Source organism: Diabrotica undecimpunctata, chromosome 4 (genome assembly GCF_040954645.1).
Source record: "Diabrotica undecimpunctata isolate CICGRU chromosome 4, icDiaUnde3, whole genome shotgun sequence".
Taxonomy (NCBI): domain Eukaryota; kingdom Metazoa; phylum Arthropoda; class Insecta; order Coleoptera; family Chrysomelidae; genus Diabrotica; species Diabrotica undecimpunctata.
Window position 1 is genome coordinate 23,264,464 of NC_092806.1, and position 24,443 is coordinate 23,288,906.

Sequence of the window (24,443 nt, forward strand, 5' to 3'; positions counted from 1 at the left end):
CAACATCCTAACAGGAGCAAGCAACCGAATGTATGCCATAAGTATCAGTTCCAAATTTATTAATTGTAAAGCTTTAGGCAGGGTTGTTTTTGCTTTGTTTTATGTTGAATAAATATGATTAGTTTAATTATTGTTTTATTTGTTACCAACTAAATTTTCATTGTTTATTTCATGGTTTAAGACAAGACGGATTCACACTTAAGAGACTGAGCTAGGCGAAGTATAAACGATAAGCTCTCATGGTTGATTGAGGTATTATTTTATAATAGTATTTTAATTGTTTTTAGTAGTCTTATCGTTACAACACTATATACGACTCCTGTCTCAATTTTAGATGCATCAGTGTAGAGAATATAAGTTTGTATTGACCATCTTTAGGAAAGATAAGCTTATAATTTGTTTACATTTTTGTGGATTATATATTGTGTTAATTTTTGGAATTTTGTTAATCCAGGAAGGGGTTAATAACAATATATGGGTATCTGGTACTAAAAAATCAACAGGTCGTTAAACAGGAAGGAAAATTTGAGGTTTTCTCTGATATATATTGTTAGTCTTACAAGTATAGGGTTTGTAAATTAGAGAAGTCATGTATAGGGTTAAATAAGTTCATATATAGGGGGTTTCAATTTTTAAGTCAACCCTTCAACTTTCAGGTGAGCTACAAGATATATGTATTTGTAAAGTGGTATTCTTAATAATGTCAAGACCCTTAAATAAAAATTTACATAGTCTAGTTAAGAGCGAATGAGAGATCTGTGTACCTTAATTAGGATGTCTTCATCAGCTCTCCAGTGATGGTTTGCTAAAGATTTTATTAGATGTATTCTTTAGTAGCTACAACAAGGACGTGAGCAGTTTGTGAAAATCAGAGTCAGTGCTGTGCTGTGTAGCCACGACAAAGAAGTGGGCATTTAAATTTAAAAAAAAATGCTGATTAATCTTGTAGATTAGGTGTATTCCTATTGTTTAAAATAAAAAAAGATTTAATCTAGTTAAGCAATTAACTTTGACATGTATAATCTGTTCTGAAGCTATTTTTTGTGGCATTTTAAAGTAATTACTATTTAAATGGGAATAAGCCACAATTAAAGGTTAAAGTAAGTGTATTGACGTTTCAATTTCCACTTCGGAAATCGTTCTCAAAATCGTTTGTATTTTGAGAACGATTTCCGAAGTGAAAATTGAAACGTTAAACAACCAATACTTTTCAGAGCTGCCAACTTAAGCTGACATCTCAGAAAACATTTCCAAACAAAGTATGTTTTATGTCACCTGAAGACGACGCTGGGACTAAGGAGGTTTAGGGGAGCAGTAAGGAAGACTAAGCAGTGGATACAACTAGAAAGCAAAATAAAGAATGGTAAGGACGATAGACAAATACGAATACTGGCGGGGAATAAATCATTCTTTGCCATTCAACATCTAATGAGGTCAAAGCTTCTCTCAAGGCGTGCCAAAATCCAAATGTACAAAACCATAATACGACCAGCAGTGACATATGGAAGTGAAACATGGACATTGAGAAAGAAAGAAATCAATAAGCTATTAGTATGGGAACGCAAAATCCTGCGAATTATATATGGTCCTTGCAGGGACAGCGTGACAAATGAATGGAGGAGCAGATACAACAATGAAATAGAGACTCTCTTCGAGAAAGGAAACATCGTAAGATACATAAAAGCCAATAGATTAAGATGGGCAGGCCACGTGGTACGGAGTGATGACGACAGACTGATTAGCAATGTGTTTTGGGAAAGACCAGATGGTAGAAGATCGACAGGGAGGCCTAGAAAAAGGTGGAAAGACGCAGTCAGGGAAGACCTGGAGAAGATGGAAGTAAGGCCATGGGAAATAATAGCACAGGATCGGAATCAATGGAAGGCAATAGTAAACGCGGCAAAAACTCACGAAGAGTTGTAAAAGCCAATGATGATGATGATGAAGGACGATAGAGGTTAAAAAAATATGGAGAGAGGAAGTATGGGGAAGAAGAAATAAAAGATAGGAGCAAATGGTGAGAAATAATGACTAAAACAAAAACATACAAACAAACATTTCAAGAAAGTGAAAAAAGGACAGAAAACTAATCCCCCAAAATATTTTTAATTGAAATTCAACTACAACTTTAACGGAACGGTACAGATTGTATATTATAATGTATGTAAAGATTTAGTTGATCCATTTTACATTATTCTGATTTTCCTAATTAACAATTTAATTTTTTAAAATAACTTTATTTGATCAAGAAGAAAGTTTTCAAATCAACCATATTACCTCAAAAACTAAAAGTTTTAAATTGACTAAGTAAAAAATCGAGAAAGTAATGAAGCGAAATGGTCAATCCTTCACCGAGTAATTGAAGTATTTTTCGGAGAATAAATGTGCCGATAGTAAAATTAAAATGGAGCGTTTAACTCCGGATTGGCTTTTGATTCGGAAACAATGAATTTATTATTTATATTGAAGGCATATCTGGTTTTTCTACAGTTAGGAAATTAGACCTAACAATACAATCAATTGTAGAGCGATCGAAAAAACGTAATTTAAGTAGGCCGTAAATAAAACTGGTGTATTTAAACTAGCTGCGAAAGTTTAAATTACATGACAATTATGTAATTATTGTAATAATATAATGACACAAGGTCGATGTTATAAGATTTCACATAAAGAGAATATACATCTTCCCTGCTTAAAAAGAGGACCTTTATGCAATAGATTTCCCGATAAAATTCAAATTTTTGGAGTTATTCGAGAAAAATCGTTTAAAAGCATGCTTTTCGACGTGTAATTTGTGAACTTTAGGTATAACAAAGAACTGCCAAAATATTGGTTTTTCGAAAAAAACTCCAAGGGACATTTTTTGTAAAAATTCACTATTCTAGGAGCTACCATGGTTTTTTTAATAAGCTTTTTCCATCCCGAGTTTGCTGGTAACCACAAACAGAGAAAAGCACTAATTGCCGTAGGGTAGATTAGGGATGCCGCCAAGATTCGGGACCCGTGGTAGTCCATTAAAGCTAATTTAGAGAAAAATACAGCCTCTGCACCCCCAATGAAATTATTTTTATTACCAGTATGAAGAATAATGCATCTACAAATTATTTCAACACCTTTATATTTTTAATATAATTAAATATTTTATCGTTTTCCATCAAGTTTAATAGATTTTACACTTCATTTATTCACATCTTGCCTTAAGTGACATATAGATCCATGCTGAAAAATCGAAGTTTCAACTATAAAAACAAACTTATACAGTTCTTCGTGTTTATATTTTTGGTACAATCCAATGTCTTTCAGTACAATACTGAGTTACATACGACAACCATTAAACAGTTCTTTTTCCCTCAATTAAATCCATAAAGCGGTCAAAGTTACATGTTCTTCTAAAAAGAATTAAATTTGGTTATATGTTAAAAAAATATGTTTAACTAAATGTACTTTATGATATCTAAGAAAAGTTTAATTTACTTCGTTCATACGTATTGTAAATCGCATTACGAATTTAGCTTGTATATATTATTTCAGGTAACACACAGTTGAAATATGTAAATTTAACCCTACAATGCTCAATTTTTAATTTTAGATTGGAAAAAATTATATGTTTAACTATTTTATAAAGAAGAATATGATACGGGCGTTGTTCCCCAAGAGTGGTTAGTGTCAACTTTTATAAATCTTCCAAAAAAACCCAATGCAAGAAAGTGCGAAGACTATAGAATTATAAGCCTTATGAGCCATTTACTTAAAACATTTCTAAAGGTCATCCACAAAAGAATATATACAAAATGTGAGGAACAACTAACAAGAACACAATTCGGATTTCGTGATGCTCTGGGAACACGGGAGGCCCTTTTTGCTGTACAGGTGCTATTTCAGAGATGCAGGGATGTGAATTGTGATATATACGTATGCTTTATAGATTACCAGAAGGCATTTGACAGAGTAAAACATGACAAATTAATGACTCTAATGCAAGAAATTGGAATTGACAACAAAGATCTTAGAATTATCAGAAACATTTACTACAATCAAACGGCCAAAATCAAAATAGAAGACCACTTAACTGATAAAATTGCAATAGAACGTGGAGTACGACAGGGCTGTATTTTGTCTCCATTGTTGTTCAATATTTATTCTGAATGGGTATTTAAGGAAGCTTTAGACGGTTGTGCGAAAGGAATACTAATAAACGGTGAATGGTTGAATAACATTAGATATGCAGATGACACTATAGTTTTTGCCGATAATCTGAATGACTTACAGATATTAACAAATCGCATAACAGAAGTCAGCAACAGATACGGACTAGCTCTTAACATAAATAAAACCAAATTTATGACAATTAGTAAAAAACCAATACTAAACGCGCAACTTACAATCAACCAACAGAATATCGAAAGAGTCGAGCAATATACATATCTAGGCACCAATTTAAATAGCCAATGGGACCACTCAACAGAAATTAAACAGCGAATAATAAAAGCAAAAGCAGCATTCGTTAGAATGAGAACTATTTTCAACAGTCGAGACATATCATTAAAAACAAAATGCCGTCTATTGAACTGCTACATATTCACAGTTCTGCTCTACGGAATGGAAGCATGGACACTGACTGTTGCATCTATGAATCGGCTCGAAGCTTTCGAAATGTGGTGTTATAGGCGCATCTTACGTATATCCTGGGTTAACAGAGTTACTAATGTGGAGGTCCTGCGTAGAATGGGGAAAGAATGTGAAATTCTCATGACCGTCAAAACTAAAAAGTTGGAATATCTAGGTCATGTAATGAGAAATCAAGAACGTTACGGCCTTCTCCAGCTGATTCTCCAAGGGAAAGTAAATGGTAAGAGAGGACCGGGAAGAAGACGCATTTCCTGGCTTCAAAATTTGCGAAAGTGGTATAACTCGACTACCACTGAACTGTTCCGCGCTGCAATAAGCAAAGTGAAGATAGCCGTGAGGATCGCCAACGTCCGGAACGGATAGGCACTTTAAGAAGAAGATAAAGAAGTCAAAAAAAAACTAAAAAAAGTTAATTTTTTTTATCTTAGGACATTTACGGTAGTGTACAATATGTACATCTGTTCGAATCTCTTTCTGAGGAATACAGCTTGTTGGCCCTTTCTTTTTTTCCAGTTCTGCCCCACTGAGCTCATCTTCAAATACCACTGGAATATTTGATATGTCTATATTTTCTAAATCTACATCGTTATTGAAGTCTTCAATATCACTTACATCATAATCATCTTCACTATCATCCCAATTGTCGACTATAACTTCTTCTTCTTCTTCTCGTAGCACTACAACACGGGGTGGGTTTTGGCTGACTGCACAACCTGCTTCCATCTTGAACGGTCTTCCATAATAGTTGGGTCAGTGGGCAGCCCCACTGTTCTTAGATCTGACCATATATTGTCTCTCCATCGCATTCGTGGACGTCCTAAGGGTCTTCTTCCTGTGGGGGCTTCCTTCCATATTAATTTGGCAAGGCGGTTATTAGGGAGTCTATGGACATGGCCAGCCCACCTAAGACGTTGGGATTTAATCTCTTGGACTATCGCTCGCTCTATACATCTGCTTAACCTCAGCATTTGTTTTCATTCGGTATTGGTTGCTATTAATGTCGTGATAAGGCCCAAAGATTCTTCTGAGGATTTTCCCCTCAAATACTATAGTCGACTATAAGTTGCAATTCTTTATCTGATAAAGGCCTCTTCATATACCAGCTAGACATCTAAAATAATACTCAAATTACATTATGTATCATAAATGATACAAACAAATTTTTTACCATACCTTTAAAACTAATAGAAGATTCTGAATAAAACTAATACTGGATGACTTGTGGATGTATAATAACCAGAAAACGCAATTTTGCACATTCTTTGACCGATGACATATCTCATCGGTATTTTTAGTTTCATTTTAACACACGTTAGTGGACACTCATTCATTTAACCTGAGGATTTTTGGACCCTTATCCTTTTAGTCCTAAGCTGTTCATTTGTTTACCGTGTTATTTCCATAGCAACGGCATGACTTTCTTGGGCGTTATGAAATTAGCTCCAAATATAGTTCAGATAGGTAAATATATTTTAATGCAATAATGTTTCAACAGAAAAGTGTAAATTTTACATAAGAAAGTATGAAATAGAATTGTGTATGTGAATTGTGAATTGTGAAATATGTTGATCTAGTTGCCCGCACAACACGCAAGCTAGAAGAAATGTATACCACCTTGTCAAACGCCTCAAAAAATATGGGCCTGCAAGTAAATGAAAATAAAACTAAGATAATGGCATCAACACCCAACAATAGAGCCAGAAACATCGGCCACCAATTCACGGTTGATAATTCTACCTTTGAAGTGGTGGACAAATTTACATACTTAGGCTCCCTGGTCACCAAGGAGAACGTCATGACGGAAGAAATCAAACGAAGAATAATCCTAGCAAACAAATGCTATTTTGGACTAAGTAGACATATGAGAAGCAGAAACTTAAGCCAAAAAACAAAAATAACCATATACAAAACACTTATACAACCAGTGTTGACATATGGGTCGGAGACATGGACCATTTCCAAGACAGATGAAAATCTCCTGCTTATATTTGAACGAAGGATCCTGAGAAGAATATTTGGTGGCATCTGTGAAAATGGTGTTTGGAGAAGGAGGTACAACTACGAGATATATCACAGATATAAACATATATTTGGTGGTAAAGACGTAGTATCCTTTATAAAAATAGGAAGACTAAGATGGGCAGGACATCTGGCAAGATCACAGCAGAACAACCCTCCTAGAAGAATCCTTATGTCACAATCTGTGGGAAGTAGAAGTTGGGGTAGACCAAAACTCAGATGGAGGGATGGTGTAGATGAGGATGGTAGACAAATAGGCGCAGCAAACTGGCAACAGTTGGCAATGGATAGAACTGACTGGCATAATAGACTTGGGAAGGTCGAGGCCCTTTTATAGGGCTGTAGCACCAATGATGATGATGATGAAATAGAATTAATAGTTTGAACATAATTTTCCAAAGGGGCGGCGCCCCATATCCCACCTGCACCAGCCATCACTGATTATGACAAAAAGGTAGTAATGATTTATAACTTAATAAAACTTTGTACCTAACAAATTTTATATAGGCGAATTTGTGTAGGAGATTTCATAATACTTATATATAAAATTTTCTGAATGGATTCCGATCGAAAACTTTTTTATATTTTGATTTTAAGATCTTAACAAAAACCTTAGCCTTATTTATTCTTTTTTATACTTTTCAACATTTTTAACAACAGTTTTCATTTTTAAGGAGAAACTCCATGCTTATTTTTTTACATCACAATTAAGAATTTTCTTCGAGACAAGACTACTACGTTTATTACGTATTGCTCCATTGAATCGAAAAGTACTTTAACGCAGGTACATAAAAAGAATCGATAACCATTAGAAGTTGTTTTCATATAATAACATTAAGTTCAGTCAACAATATTCTAAAGGAAAAGGTAAATTCGACTTTCTAAGATAATATTTACTTTAAATTTTATAGAGATTTTCCGCTCGGCATCGAGCGCAATACGACTTTCTTTATTTCTTATTTAAAAATGAAAAATATAAAGGAAATAAAATTAAAAGGAACCATAGGCGTATATTTATTTTTTAATTCATCGGTATATCACTTGGAAGCTACACATTGTCGAAATTGGACAAGAATTAGTATAATTAGTGTAATACCAAAGATATTTGAATGTTTTGTATGTGACTATCTTAAAGTTTCACTTGAAAAACAGCTATTAGACCCACAATTTGGATTTCGGAATAGCAGGTCAACTGAAGGTAATTTACTATTGTTTGTGGACTTCCTAAGCAAGGTCATGGAGAGGGCCTGTAGGGTACATGAACTATACATTGCTTTCTCCAAGGCCTTTTATCAGATCAACCAAAATATTTTAATAGTTATACTTAAAAAAAATGAGTGTTGATGGGCCACTTCTTAGATAGCTGAGAACATACTTGATTGACCGAGTTCTGATGGTGAGATTTCCATTGAGATTAAGGTTCATTCCGGAGTACCCCAGGGTTCTCATTTTGGACCCCTGTTATTAAACATATTCATCAATGATATACGCCACTGACGCCACATACGATCTGACGAAATTAATCAACTTGAAGTGAGTAGTGAAGATGATTTTGATGTTTAGATGGATAAGAGTTCTACTGATCTTGTCAATGACACCTTTAATGAAAGGTAGAAAGATTTTGGGTTGTTTGGGAGAAGTTTAATCCGAAATCAATTCAAGGCAAACACTCTCACAAAACGGCTACCACAAATCCCAAATCAATAGGAGCATTCAAAAACATCTAAACCCCTCCCCATCCAAAAAAAACCTCAGCCCAAAGTCTTTCTACCTTTAATTAAAGGTGTCACTGAAAAGATCAGTATATATATATATATATATATATATATATATATATATATATATATATATATATATATATATATATATATATATTTAACCTATGTATATATATAACGAGTTTATTACAGCTGCCGCCGTTTCTCGCAACCTAGCTTCCAACGCTTGCGATCGTTCCAGTCATCTACTTGTAGACCCCTATCTTCCATTGCACCTTTTACTTCTTGTCTCCACGATCTTCTTGGTCTTCCCTTTTTCCTGCGGTTGGTGGAGATCCACTGTAACATTCTCTTTGGCCATCGTTGATCATTCATCCTTTCTACATGACCATACCATTTCAGCCTTTTGCATTCTATAGTTTCCAGGACGTCAATGTCTATGCCCATACGCTCTCTGATTTCAGTATTCCTTACTCTATCTCTTCTAGTGAGTTGGCAACATCTTCTCCAATAATTCATTTTTATTGCTTTTATTTTGGATGCGTCATTTTTATTTATTACCCAAAGCTCTGAACCATATGTAGCAATGCTTTCTATGATACTTTTGTATATCCTAATTTTTGTGTTTCGGGTGATGTGGTTATTCCAAAGTATACTATTCAGTTGACGTATTGCTGAATTTCCTTGACCAATTCTAGTAGCTATTTCTTTTGTATTCCGACCATTGTTTGTAATGTTTACACCGAGATATTTATAGCTATCAGTATTTTGAATTTGTTTGCTTCCTAGTTCTAAGTGCTTTCCTTCACCTCCCACTACTACGTACTCTGTTTTTGATGGATTAATTGATAAGCCCCACTTAGTATATTCTTTATCTATTTTTCGTAACATGTACGATGTGGATATCATCTTGATCTTCTGCAAGTATTATTTCATCAGCAAAATGCAAGCTGTACAGTGTATGGTCTCCAATTTTAACACCCATAGGTTCACATTTCCTTTTTTAAATATCCAAAACCCCCTCCAAATAAATATTAAAGAGTGTAGATGCAATGCAGCAGCCTTGGCGAAGTCCTTTGGTCACTTTTATCTTTTTTGTCACTTTTTGTCCAATCTTTATTACACTCGTCATATCATCGTACAACTCCCTTACAGCATTAATGTAAATCGGTGGAATATTCTCGTCTTCTAGCACCTGCCATAGCTTGGCTAATGGGACACTGTCATACGCTTTTTGAAGATCAATAAATACCATGTGTATTCCATATTATGTACCAAACGCTTTTCTATTGTTTGTTTTAGGCAGAACACATTGTCTATACAAGAACGACCAGTACGAAAGCCACTTTGATCTTCAGCGTCTTCCCAGCAATCTTCAATTCGGCTTTTAATTATCTTCCCGTAGACTCTACAGATTAAGTTAGTTACACTAAGCCCTCGGTAATTCTTACAATCTTTTCTGTTGCCTTTATTTTTGTATAGATTGCTGATATATGCAGTTTTCCATTCTGGGGGTAGTTCTTCTCCTCTCAAGAATAAATTAAAAGTATAAGCCAATAGCTGAAATAGTTTGTCAGGGCAATATTTAATCAGTTCAATGGGTACTCCCCCCAGTCCTGGAGCCTTTCCATTTTTCATAGCGTTGGTGTGTTTTTTAATTTCTTCTGGTGTTATTTCAGTTTCTTCGCGGTAGGAAATATCATATTTTTGGTAGCCAATATCTTGGAATTCTGTTCGATCTACTGTCAGCATTTGTTTATAATATTCGACCCATAATTCTGGGGCTATTAGAGTTAACCTACTGCATTCTTTTCTATCTGTTCTACTACCTCTAATTGTTTTCCAGGCTTCTTTACTTCTTGCTGTACCCATAAAATTTTCTACGGTATCGCAGGCTTTATTCCACATCTCATTTTTGGCTTTATTTACTTCTTTGTTTAAGCTGTTGTACTGTTGTCGATAGTAAGGGTCCTTTGTTGCTAGCCATTTGTTATACATATTCTTCTTCTTCCCCACAAGATCTTATATTTCTTTATTCCACCATTCATTTCTATTTTTTATGCTACCCACTTCTCCAATAGCTTCCGTTGCAGCTACGTCAAGAGCTTTTATAATTTCGTTGTACGTATTAATTGGTGAGGTAATATTTAACGTTTGTACTCTAAGAAAAAGTACAAAATAATAGTGATTTGGATAGGTGAACTTTTCTAATAAGCTTTGATTTATAGGTAACCTAAATCGCCATCGATAAGCAATAATTATTATTTTAAATACGGACGTGCTGGTCATAAACTGTCTAATAATTATTATTATTTACATTTCAGGTAGCCTGGCTCAAAGTGGATACTCAAACAATCCTAACAATTCATAACCACGTTATTACTAAAAATAGCCGAATCGGCGTCTCAAACAGTGAAAAGAATATTTGGCATCTACATATCAAGGAGGTGAGGGAGTCAGACCAAGGGTGGTACATGTGTCAGATCAACACAGATCCTATGAAGAGCCAAGTGGGATACCTAACTGTAGTTGGTAAGTAACAACTATGGTTGCATTAACTAAAATGTTAAAAGTTATTTTATGATTACTGAAGATTTAGAAGAAGATTTAAATAATCATTTCTTGGCAATGGTACGACAAATTTTAGTTGTGAAAAAAAGTTTCATGACGACATTATTACAGTTCTTAAGACGTTTAGACTATTTAGATTAGCGGTGTTTATTACATAGTTGTCACACAGACAACTGTTATCTCTATACCCAAGTATATACCTGATACGGTTGTCTATACCCGTGCTACCCAGGTACCTTCGATAAACTTCGCTTGTGCGTTCCTAAAATAACAGACGCTTGGCATTTTTGTTTGTTTGCTTTCAGTGTTCATTTAACTGTGCTTACAAGTTGTTAATATTTTTGTGACTATATGCGTGTTTTATGTTGTAATAATGGCAAGAAGAGAAGTGAGTGCTAGCAAATTTAAAAAGTAAGTTATTACGGTTTATTTTTACAATATTTTATACATAGATCAATCAATTTTAGAATGACGTATAAAAAGCAACAGAAGTACTTGCAATAATTTATAGACGATATAGATGAGGAAGTAGACAAAAATATCGAAAACCAGGAATCAGATGAGGACTATATTTAGCAAATCAAACCAGATGGAGATGAAGCTTCTGACTTAGAGTATGTTTTTACTGACATCAATAATACGATTGAAACGGTAGTAGTGATGAAGATTTTAACTATTTTTAAGGAAGTTCTTTAAAGTGATGTTCTGGATGCAAAAGATAAAACAATTTGGCAACAAAAACCGTTTATTGCAAGTCGAACACTAAAACTTAACCTTTTGCGTAAAAAGACGGCCCCAGTACGTTCTACTAAAACTCTTTCTATTAAAGATACATTCAAATGTGTTTTTAGTGACGTAATATGTGACATAATCATACGCGAAACCAATCGAAAAGCTAATGGCGTTTGTGAAAAAAGTATAATGCTGAAAATCCCGAAAAACCTGGAAAAATTTGGAAGTCACTTACAACAGAAGAATTTGATACATACTTAGGTATTTTTATTACAGCAGGAGTACGGCATTTGAATTCAGAGCACTCGAAAGATTTATGGAAAACAGACTCTCATCCTTTGTACCGAGCAAGTATGGGCATAAATCGCTTTTGGAGCATCAGCAGATTCCTACGGTTTGACAATGACAAAACGCGTGCAGAACGTTTGCAAAATGATAAAGTTGGAGCTATCACAGATATATTCCATCTTCTGAATGATAATTTACGTCGTAACTACGTACCGTCTGATTCTCTTACTGTGGATGAACAGTTATTTCCTTTTAAAAGCAGGACACGTTTCACGCAATACATGTCAGCAAAACCTACCAAGTATGGCATCAAGGTTTGGTGGGTTTGTGATGCCGATAATTCGTATCTACTTACTGGACAAATTTATACCGGAAAAAATTCAACTGGACGTGAAACTAATCAAGGTGAATACGTAGTAAAAGATTTGTGTTACCCAAACCAAAGTTCTGGACGAAACATAACAATGGATAATTTTTTTACAACTCTTTCACTAGCTTGTCTCCTGTTGTCTTGGAATTTATTATTAGTTGGTACTTTGAAAAGAAACAAACCATATATTTTACAAGAAATGCTGCCAGAGCGTGAACCTGAATCGCCATTACACGGATTCAGTGCAGATCGTGTTACCATTTGTTCATATGTGCCAAAAAAGAAAAAAGCGTTATCTTGCTGTCAACCATGCATGACAACGATAATGTAAGTGGTTCAAAAAATAAACCTGAAATAATCCAGTTCTATAATAAAACTAAAGGAGGCGTAGACAACATGGACAAAATGGTTTCTCATCATCACTAAACGCAGAACTTTGCGTTGGCCGGTAGCCTCCTTTTACAATATCCTAGACGTAGCTTGCCTAGCAATCTATATAATTGATACAGACAATAATCCATAGAGTTCTACTGAAACTAGTAAGCGTAAAATTTTTCTACAAGACTTAGGGAAACAACTAGTGATGCCTGCAATTTCTGCTAGATCTAAAGTACCAAATGTATATCGAAATTTTTCATCAAGGTCAGGAATTGAGTGTATGTTAGGTAAATCTCTATCTACAGATTCAAGTAATACAGCAGAGTCATTACCTATTCGAGATTATACTGGACGTCTCAAAACTGTTGGAAATTGCTACCTTTGTATGTCTTTAGCGAAAAAGCGGCTAAGAAAAACACGAAAATCGTGTAATGTTTGCAATCGTCCACTATGTAACAAACACTCAGTAAATATAAGTAAGTGCGGACAATGTGTTTGAAATGTAACTTTTATTTATGTTTCTATATCACTTTTATGATAAAAAACCTAGACACAGCTTCATGATTTACTAAACATTAGTGTTACCCGGGTACCACGGGTGTGGACGTAATGGTGTAAAAACTTTGACAGGTATTTTTAATATATTATATGCATTTTTTTTCTTTGGTTTTTATTATAAATCTCTTCCTTCTAAATAATTTTAGGAAAAACTAGAAGCTGAAATAAAAATATTTATACTATCGCCAATAATTTACATAAAACAATTACCAAGGATACCCAGGTACCTGGGTATAGACACAAAGGTTAATCATTCTAAATTTTACAATATTTGAAAATAAAAACATAAAATTATTAGTTAGTTTTTTGATAATCTATAAAGTTCTCTTTTTGAACAGCTAATGAGAACAGCTAAAGAGAGAAAAGAGTTTACAATTGTAGTAGCCAACCTCCATTGAGGAGAGGGCACGTTATAAAGAAGAGGGAAAGCACAATAACTACAAATAATACCTCAGAAAACTAACCGGATAATATGGGCAGGCCATGTGGTAAGATCAGAGGAAACAGAGTGCTAAAAACAGTATTTTTGAGACACCAGACGGTAGAAGATCAGTAGGTTGTCCCAGAAAAAGATAGAAAGATGTCGTTGAAGCTGATTTATCTAGGATTGAGGTACAACAAATGGAAATGGAAGCGGAAGATCGTAGAAGATAATGGACTATAGTGGATGCGGCGCAGACTCACTCTGAGTTGTAAAGCCAGTCAAGACGAAAAATACCCTAGAAAAAAACAGTTACATGAGAAAAACCAGTTACAAAATGCATTTCCTACAAAATACGTACCTTATATGGAACATATAAAAGCTCAATAAGAAAGCATAAGGTTAAAATCATGATCTTTGTGAGATAAACCTCATAATATTTTAATTCGTTGTGTAAGAACGATTTTTAAATTAAAAGGCTTCTTCAGAATGGGCCCTTAAACATAAAAAAAATTTATAATATTCTCTCCATACAGATAAGCTTAAATTAAGATAACAGAAGTTGCAAAAGAAAATTTTATGCAACATATTAAGATCAAGATGGGATTTATTAGATCAAATATATTTTTTAAGACAAATTCTTTGGTGACGTTAAAATAACACACAACTAAAAAGTGGATGGCACTTAAATCTCTGAAGTAGTGGGGGAATTCGCTCAGGACAGGAAGGACAAAAACAGGCGAAACTTCATTGTAGAACAATTGCCAAAACTTACTTTTTCTTCTTCTTCTTTTTATGTTGACATGATTCTGTCTGTTTTTCAATGTATCTCCAGTTATCGTTTCATCGTTTTCTTGGTCTTCCTACTGATCGTCTTTCTATAGGGAAACCGTCTCTTTCCATCTTTACTACTCTATTTGTTGTCATTCAGCTTAAATGATAGTTCCATTCTACTCTTTTACTTCTTAACCAGTCCTTGATGTTCTCCACCTTGCATCTATGTCTTATATATGTACTTCTAGCTCTGTTCCATAGTGTTTTACCACCAAATTTTTATCTCTGCTGTTTCTAACATCTTTTTTGTCCTCTCTGTATTAGGTTGCGTTTCTGCCGCATATGTCATTATTGATATGATGACTATTTTGTAAATTCTGCCTTTCATTTCTCTCCCGATATTTTTATTTCTCCATATTGTTTCATTCAGGCAATCTAATCTAATCTTATCTAATCTAATTTGTTTGCTCTAACCACTTGATCTTCCACTATTGTTTCGAGCTTTCTGTAGCTAGATAATGTGATGCCTAGATATTTAAACTTTATCAGTTGTTCTACTATCTGACCTTCCAGCTCCAATTTACATCTTAGTAAATTTGCTGTTATAACTGCTGATGCTTATGTTTTTCTCCCATTTGGTGTCCCTTTTTAGTTCTTACTTTTTTATTATTTCATCCATAGTAAGGCAGCAAAATTTACAGCAGACCTAATGAGCAAAGCCAGGAAAACAGTTAAAGCCACAGTAGATATGTTAACAGGGCACTGTAATGGATCAATTATTTCGTAGCTATGGACAATGCTGGTTACCAAAAAACTCTTGGACAGATTTACAAGCAAAAAAATAAAGATAAAAGGAGGAATATTAAAAAAGAGCTTTTACAATTATGTAAATTACATTCACTAAAATTTGAAAAGTATACTGTAGATTGTGTAGATAAAGTAGCAAAAGAAGTATGCTGTGGAAGAGAAATATATATATATATATATATATATATATATATATATATATATATATATATATATATATATATATATATTTACGAGAAACTTTCTTAATATCATGTAATTGCAATTAAATGGTACAAACTTCATTTCATAATAAATTACAATGAAAACGGATGACCCAAATACTTTGGATTTTTACGCAATCGCCCGTTAAACAGCTTATTGTCAAAATGTTTTCAACAGGTCTCGAATGCAAAATTGTATTGCATGTGTATAAAACGTATAAATTTCATAACGACTATTTCCATTCAGACTTGAGAGAATTATCCAACAACTCAAACAATATGAGCCCGAACATAAATGACACAGTAAACGTAGTCAATAGATCCGATTGAAAACTTCAGGAGTTACTGTAAAATTTTACAAATTAAAGTGTCCAAAGTGGAAATCGGACGTGATATGACATTCCTGAGACAATGTGTGAGTATACCTGTAAAGTCGGTTTTTAGAAACAAAGACTATTGATCGTAAAAGAATTTTAAAAACTAATAAAATCCGAAAAAGTAAACAGACAAAAACAAATAAAAACTAATTTGAACAAATAAGATATCGTTAATATGCAAAAACTTTTTTTATCTTCAAAAATGCAGCTCTGGTTTTTTCTATATGTATTCTAATTTCTTTGCTTATGTCATAATTCTCAGTTAGATCACAACCAACGTAAGTGATACTGTTGTTTGTCTTCGGTTGTTCTCCACAAGCTGTTACCACTTTCGGTTGTATTGGCGTTTTACTTTCAACCATCACCTTGTTCTTTATTATGTTTAGCTTCAATTCATATTTATCTCACCTTGTAGTATTCCTATTAACCAGATGTTAAACATCTTTGTTACTATTTAGAATTAACACTGTGTCATCCACGTACCGCAAATTATCAATATTGACGCCATTAATTTTGATATCATATTAAACAGTATCCAATGTTTTATTGAAAACGAAGTTCAAATAGATGTTAAATATTAGTGGGGACAAAATGCAGCCCTGTCTTGGTCCTCTTCGTATTTGAAGTTCTTCAGAATGATAGCGGCCAATCCTGAGATTTGCAAGTTGACGTCAGTTAAAGTTTAAGAAATGGCTATAATTTCAGTTTGTTTTACTCATTAGTATACAGATCACGACATTGTTTTATTGACCATACAACACAATGGCAATCGCTGTGACATGTTACATGTTTCCACCTCTATATTCATTTCACAGTAGGTACGAATTGTCGTAATTGTCACATTGACATTAAAAATTTCAAACGAAGTTCTGAAAGAATAAACAAATAATTAATAAAATGCCTATTAAGTTGTATATCGTCCAAGAAAAAGTGGAACTTGTAACATGGTTCCTTCGGGGTCATTCCACGTGTCAACCACGTGTTAGACCTATCGATGAGGAGCGTCAAAACAGGGATATTGATATTTGTGATTTTGTGGAAACTAGTGAACCCTGCAATAGTGTACAAATTGCTGGGAAAGTTTACGTGAATGCTCGAACTGTCTAGCGAGTTCTCAAAAGGAATGGGTATCACTGTTTTAAGATACAACCAACACAAGAACTGTTTCCGAAAGATAACCTTAGGCGGATGGAGTTTTGTGAATTAAAAAACACAATCCATCCGTTGCAAGGTATTATTCACGGAAAAATAAGCACCTCAGTGTTGCAGTGCGAACGCAGCATCCGCAAAAGGTAAATGTTTGGACTGGGATGTTAGGCGACCATATTGTCGGTCCATTTTTTATCGATGAAAACCTAAACGATGATGAAGATGCAACAAAATAATAGTGGGGACTATCAACTGTGTTATCAATCATTTTCAAATAGTTAATAATACTTTTAAATATAATCATATCTTACAATATTACATAGAATATTGTGAAATTTCGAATTCATCAAATTTGCCTTTATGATCTATATTCCGTTGTGATAAACTATTAAATTTGTACTATACACCCCATTATTATTAACTTTGCCGAACTAACTACATTCAGGTATTAAATTATCACATTGCATCCTCATCGTACCTTATGAATAGAAAGCAGTCCCAAAACGAGAAGTTCCATATTATATTTCAAGTGACACTTGCGATCCCGAGAGTAAAACTTGGATCATACAGTTTTCCAATGCATGACTAATGACTATAACATCACGAAAGCATCCCGTAAATACCCGGAGAATAAATTATTTATTTAGGATATTTTACTAAATATAGAAAACGATAGTTAAGTAGAAAACGGGAAGAAAGAGTATGTACAGGGTGAGTTTTTTGTGCAAGCTTGCTTGATAATTTCATTATGGTATAGAGTATCCAAAAAATTTAATAGATACAGAAAAAATGTAGACTCTGACATTTTCCAGGTTTGGATTTTTGATTTTAACATGCATGTACAGGATGTTTAACGAGTTATGACAGTTTTTATTTAGAAATCGCTAAGAAATAAGCACACTTTATACAGTATGTCCATAAAGTATGGAATAAATTCGATATTTCCTAAATGAAAAGCCTTTTTAAAAAAATCTAAAACACGTCGATTTTAAGTTTAATGTTCTACATTTTAGAATAAAACTTCATTCTTCTTCTTCTAGTTCCATGACCGTTATCGATCGTTAGATATCATGTTGGCTACCATATTCGCTATCGTGACTTTATTGACAGCAGCTCTAAATAACGATGTAGTTGATTTTATATACCATTGCCTTAGATTTTTCAGCCATGATATTCTTCTTCTACCAGGACCACGATTACCTTGGATCTTTCCCTGAATGATCAGATGTAAAAGATCATATTTTTCAGGGTGTCCCATAATGTGACCGAAATATTCCAGCTTGCGTTTCTTTATTATATTGACCAGTTGTGTTGTTTGGTTCAGCCATCTAAGGACCTCCTCATTTCTAACTCTGTCTACCCAGCTTATTTTCAGTAGTCGTTTGTATACCCACATCTCAAAGGCTGTCAAGCGTCTAAGGATAGCCTCAGTTAAAGTCCACGCTTCCACTCCATACAGCAGTACAGGAAAGATGTAGCAAGATGTCATTCGAACTCTAAGGTCAATGCTAAGATCGTGACTGCAAAGTACGTTTCTCATTTTTACAAAGGCAGCTCGGGCTTGTTCTATTCGGCTTTTAATTTCTGCGGTTGGATCCCAGCTCTCATTGATATTACTGCCGAGATACACGAGTTTCTCTACTCTGTTCAGTGTGGCATCTCCGACTTTTATACCGTCATCCTGTATATAATTTCAATTCATAATAATCCTGTTTGCTAACTATTACATATTTAGTTTTCTTAACGTTGAGTTTTAATCCATACTGATCACAAGTCTGTTTTATTTTGTTCATTAGATTTTGGAGGTCTTTTCCGCAATTAGCAAGCACTAAGGTATCGTCGGCATATCTAATATTGTTGACGGTTACTCCATTCACAATAATACCTTCGGTTGTCTCCATTAAGGCTTCCTTAAATATTTCCTCCTAATATAAGTTAAAAAGTAAAGGCGACAATATACAGCCTTGTCTCACTCCTCTTTTTATATTTATTTCATCCGACAGTTCTTGTTCAACCTTTATTCTTGTCAATTGATGCCAGTATAGATTTGTAATTATTCGTAGATCTTTATCGTCCAATCCAGCTGTTTCCAATTTCAAAACTTCATTATACAAGGTAATACACATTGAAGTGATGACGTCATCGGCTCTTTTTTTAAATGTAACACCCTATAATTTATGACATTTTCAGATCGACAAAAATGAGCTGATTCCAAAAAAGTATAATACTGAGGGTCTAACAAATATAATTTGAAAGATATGAGCTTAGAAAATTAATTTGTATTGATTTCTAATATTAATAAATTATAAATAAATTATACTCAATAACGTGAAAGTAATCCAGTAATTAATACATGAGTTTATCTTAAATGTTCGAATTGTGGCCCTTGTTGTATTTGACAGTAACCCAAACGTTGTACAAATTCTTGTAGAACCTTGTTTATGGTTTCTTGAGAAACATTGTTTATTTCTTCACGAATTCTTGTTTTTAAGTCTTCAATATTTGCAGGTTTCGTTTTATAAACAACATTCTTTAAATGACCCCACATAAAATAATCCAAAGGATTGAGGTCTGGCGACCTCGCTGGCCATACAATATGTCCACGTCTTTCAATCCACCTGTTCGGAAAAATTTCGTTTAGGTACCTTCTAACGTCTGCAGAATAATGAGGAGGCGCACCATTCTGTTGCAACCATAAACTTTCATCAAAACCTCCAGGATTAATTCTACTGGGGAATAAATTAACTAAAGTAGGTACGAGATACCCTCTTAAAAACTGAAGGTACGCTGGCCAGTTTAAATTACCTTCGAAAAAGTAGGGTCCTATGATTATATTTCTTACAATGCCAGCCCATACTTTTACCTTTTGCGGGTATTGTGTATGATGTTTCCGCATCCAGTTGGGGTTTTCTTTTGACCAGTATCTACAATTCTGACGGATGACCTCGCCATTTAATGTGAATATAGCCTCATCAGAAAAAATAATATTTTGAACCAAGAGAGGGTTTCGGTGGCAGTTATCCATCATTGTTTCACAAAATTGTATTCTTTTATCTCGATCATCCTCGCTTAATTCCTGTACAAGTGTGAGTCTAAAGGGGTGCCATTTTTCAAGTTTTATTACTTTGTGTAACGTTGTTTTGCAAACATTGAGATCACGACTAACTTTACGAACAGAAGTATGCGCATCTTCTTCAAAGGCAAGTAGAACAGCATATGACATTATTGAAAAATGTAGCAGTGAAAAAGAAAATTTAATCATTTATGGAGATTTCAATTTTAAAGATTTAAAATGGCCAGTTCAAACTCCGCTTATTGGAGATAATCCCAGTCTTCCATTTAAAATTTCTGTTTCAAACTAATCTGAACCAATTTGTAACACAACCTAATAGATATAGTCAAGGTATTATACCTCTAGTTTTAGACTAAGTAATCAAATTAGAGGTCAAGATGTCCCCGACACTGTTGAAGGCAGAAGAAAACTATTACATGGCTTTCTAGCACAGAAATCTTCAAATCGAAACACTTTCTCCATAAACGTGAACACCGGTTTTGCTTAAAATTTTAAACAAAATTCAGCGTCTGTCCAAAATATTGCTGAGATTATTGAAGGTTTCGCTAGCAGCGGCAAGTCGGCACAGTATAAGGCACTTCTTGATCCTCAAAGTCATGTTGCCGATTATCTGCGACGTATGGAAACAAGTACGGATCAGGAGCATAAGGCCCAAAAAAAACTCACGACGAAGTTGTCAATATTGGGCGTGGGGGGGGGGTAAATAATACATTGTAACGATAAGACCTCAATCAACCATGGGAGCTTATCGTCTATGCTTCGCCTAGCTCAGTATCTCAAGTGTGAGTTCGTCTTGTCTTAAAATAGGAATCAAACCTAAACCTCCAGCTGATAGAAAATAAAACAAATTTTAACTAATCTATTTATTAAAAACAGGAAACAATCAACCCTGCCAATGCTTAACAATAAATATAGTGAGGGTGATACTTAAGGCAACGATGGCATCAATGGGCTTCTTGTGTGTTCTCCCAATTAGACGGTTAGGTCCTCCTGTGAGCTGCAGTTATACCCTGTGAGTGACTCACAATTAAGTGGTTAGGTCCTACAATGGTCAATAAATTTTCATAGTACGGCCAATAAAGTCGGGAATACGGCCAATAAAGTCCCAAGTGAATGTTGCAGACCATAAAATGAAGCTTATAATAATTTTTGCCTTCTTTTATAAATTTCAATTATAGACAAAAAATAATCCCACCATTAAAGGTGATAGAAGTAGGAAGGGACTGCATGACGTTAGCACAGATGTCATAGGATGTTCCTATATGATGGAATTAGCTTTTCTGTCAACATAGAACAGAATACTTGGTCTACCAGACAGATAGAGAAGGCAAATATTTATTCTACTGGAAAGAAAGAGAAAGAAAAGAAAGACAGAGGGCGCCAACTACTTTTTGAAGAAAAAATAATAAAAAAGAAAAAATTAATAAAGATGTGACGTGTATAATGTTACAACATAACAAATAATACACAGAAATATATAAACATAATATTTAACTTTGTGTCTTAGTGTAATTATTTTTTTATTGGTTATAACTACTGCAGAATAATTTCGTAAACTTACAATCCTGTGGGGATTTGAAAATAATCATATTTTATAAAATATTGACAGAAATACATGTATTACTTTATACTATGATTGACATAAATATTTTTAAAACTATAATTACTTTTTCACCTTTTTCTTTTTTCGAAACGAATTAACTACCTTTGTAAAGTAGGCTAACCATATACACTTCCCTATTGTATAAACCTTACGAAACGTCCTAGATTATGCCGGTAATATTTGTATGAAACATAATTTACCAACTGACACGGGTTTAGAAGTTTGTAGCCAAACAAGACAACAAAATATCGGGCATTGTGATTGTTACTATGAAAATTTTCACTGAAAACAATTAAACGTGTCATAATAGGGAATGGAACAGAAGTAGACTGTTTATGTAGTTTCAATTAATCGTGTTTAATTTAATATTATATATAAATTTTAACGTATTAAAATAACAAACATAATTTCTCTTACTTAATTGTGAATAAAAAATAACTTTTCTACGAATTTTGTATATTTTATTCATTATTTTTGTATACAGGGTGTTTCAAAAAAATGTAACCCCGTCTCTAGAGTAGGTAAAAAAATGAAAATTAATTGGGGTTTGCTTAGTAAAAAATTTTTGTAACGCCATCCGTTTTCAAGGGACAGGGCGTTGAAGAAAAAAAATTTACGCATTTTTTACGATTTTGCCGAAACTACTGGCAACATTGTAATGAAATTTTATACGAATATGTTTTGGAAGGTGATACATCCCATGAATTTGTTTTTATATCTGATTCTCATAGAGGGCGCTAGTTACACGGATCGTACTAAGTATTAGTCAATATAACTTTTTTAAAAGTATAATTATTAATCAAAGTTTTAAGTAAACTTAAACATCATTCAATTTTACACGAAAAAGGTACTCTTGGTAAAACTCGATACTGTGTACCGTTTTCGGAATATTTTGATTTGAAAATTATGAAGTAATAATTGATGCTGGTATAAAATAGTTAGTAATTAAACAAAACTCACAAGAAGAAAATTAAATTAATGACTAAGAACATAAAATAAAATTTAATTACAGTAAGTGTTCAAAATGCCCTCCGTTTTCGCGAATACACAAGTCTATTCTTTTTTCTAAAGATTCCACTAACCTTCTAAACGGTAGAGGATCAGCTATGATATCATTAAATTGACGTTGAATTCTTTCTTTCAATTCTTGGCGGGAATTTACCTCTGTAGCATAGACTTTTTTCTTAATATACGACCAAACTGCGTAGTCCAAAGGGTTAAAATCGCATGCCGAAGAGGCCAATGAATCGGAGCTTCTGCACTTCTACCAATCCATCGATTCGGAAAATGATTACTCAACCAATTACGACACCTATCAAAGTGTGGTGGAGCTCCATCGTGCATAAAAACTAAAGATTTTTTTTTTTTTTTAAATCAAGATACATATCACCATTTAAATTTCCAGGTAGAATATGATAACCTATTAATTTATTACCTAAAGTTGCTGCCCAAACATTAACTTTAAATGAGTGTTGGTAATGTGATACGCTTTTGACTCGTGGATTCTCATCACACCAGTAGTGTGCATTATGGGAGTAAAACATACCTTGTCACGTAAATGTGGCCTGGTCCGTAAAAAGAATGCATTTTAAAAAATTTGGATTGTGGACTGTCCTTTGTTGCAATGTTTCACAAAAATCCACTCTAACCGGTAGATCATCTGGCAAGAGCTCTTGGACTTGTCTGTAATGATAAGGATGTAATTTCTGTTCTTTCTGTATCCGCCAAGTACTTGAAGAAGAAGTATTTGTTTGTCTTGCTATATTCCTTACGCTAACTGTTGGATCTTGATGAACTAAATTTAAAATATTATTTTATTTATTAATTGTTCTTGTTGTTCTTGGTCTACCAGAATTTATTTTATTTGGTCTCACATTCCCAGTTTCTCGACAACGTCGTTCAACGGCTCTAAATGTGTTTTTACTTGGTAAATTTCTTCTAGGAAACTTTTCTGCATAACGTGTCACAGCTGCGCTAGAACATCCTAAACATTCGCCTAAGGTTAATAAAATGTCAGTGTATTCAACATTTGAGTACATTTTGATTTGCTTTTACAAATAACAAGGTTTCAATACTCTAATTATTGTTGATTTATCGTCATAACAATCAATAAATGTCAGATTTCCATGGCACACTTGGAGAAAATAGAGGTATACCTATTAGAACTTTATCATTACTACCAGCATCAATTATTACTTCATAATTTTCAAATCATAATATTCGAAAACGGTACACAGTATCGAGTTTTACCAAGAGTACCTTTTTTGTGTAAAATTGAATGATGTTTAAGTTTACTTCAAATTTTGATTAATAATTATACTCTTAAAAAAGTTATATTGACTAATACTTAGTACGATCCGTGTAACTAGCGCCCTCTATGAGAGTCAGATATAAAAAATTCATGGATGTATCAGCTTCCAAAACATATTCGTATAAAATTTCATTACAATGTTGCCAGTAGTTTCGGCAAAATCGTAAAAAAAAAATTTTTTTCTCTTCAACGCCCTGTATCTTGAAAACGGATGGCGTTACAAAAATTTTTTACTAAGTAAACCCCAATTATTTTTCAGTTTTTTACCTACCCTAGAGACGGGGTTACCTTTTTTTGAAAAACCCTGTATGATAATAGCTTACCCAGCGAACTTCCTACCGCCTTAGAATTAATAAATAATCTGCTAAATTATTAGCTGAGTTATATTCACTTTTTCTATATTAAGATAAAATTAATTAAGTTAAATAATAAAATATAGATTAATAAAATCCAGGTATCCCA

The 24,443-nt window shown here is 33.7% G+C and overlaps 1 protein-coding gene across 1 annotated transcript in view; it reads left to right on the plus strand.

Annotated features, from left to right (window-relative positions):
- The window catches only part of LOC140438167 (lachesin-like), a 479,820-nt gene that overhangs the window by 327,004 nt on the left and 128,373 nt on the right, over positions 1-24,443 (plus strand). The window contains exon 3 of the mRNA XM_072527880.1: positions 10,691-10,898. Within this exon, the coding sequence (XP_072383981.1) occupies positions 10,691-10,898 (208 nt within the window). The remainder of the gene's footprint in view (positions 1-10,690; positions 10,899-24,443) is intronic.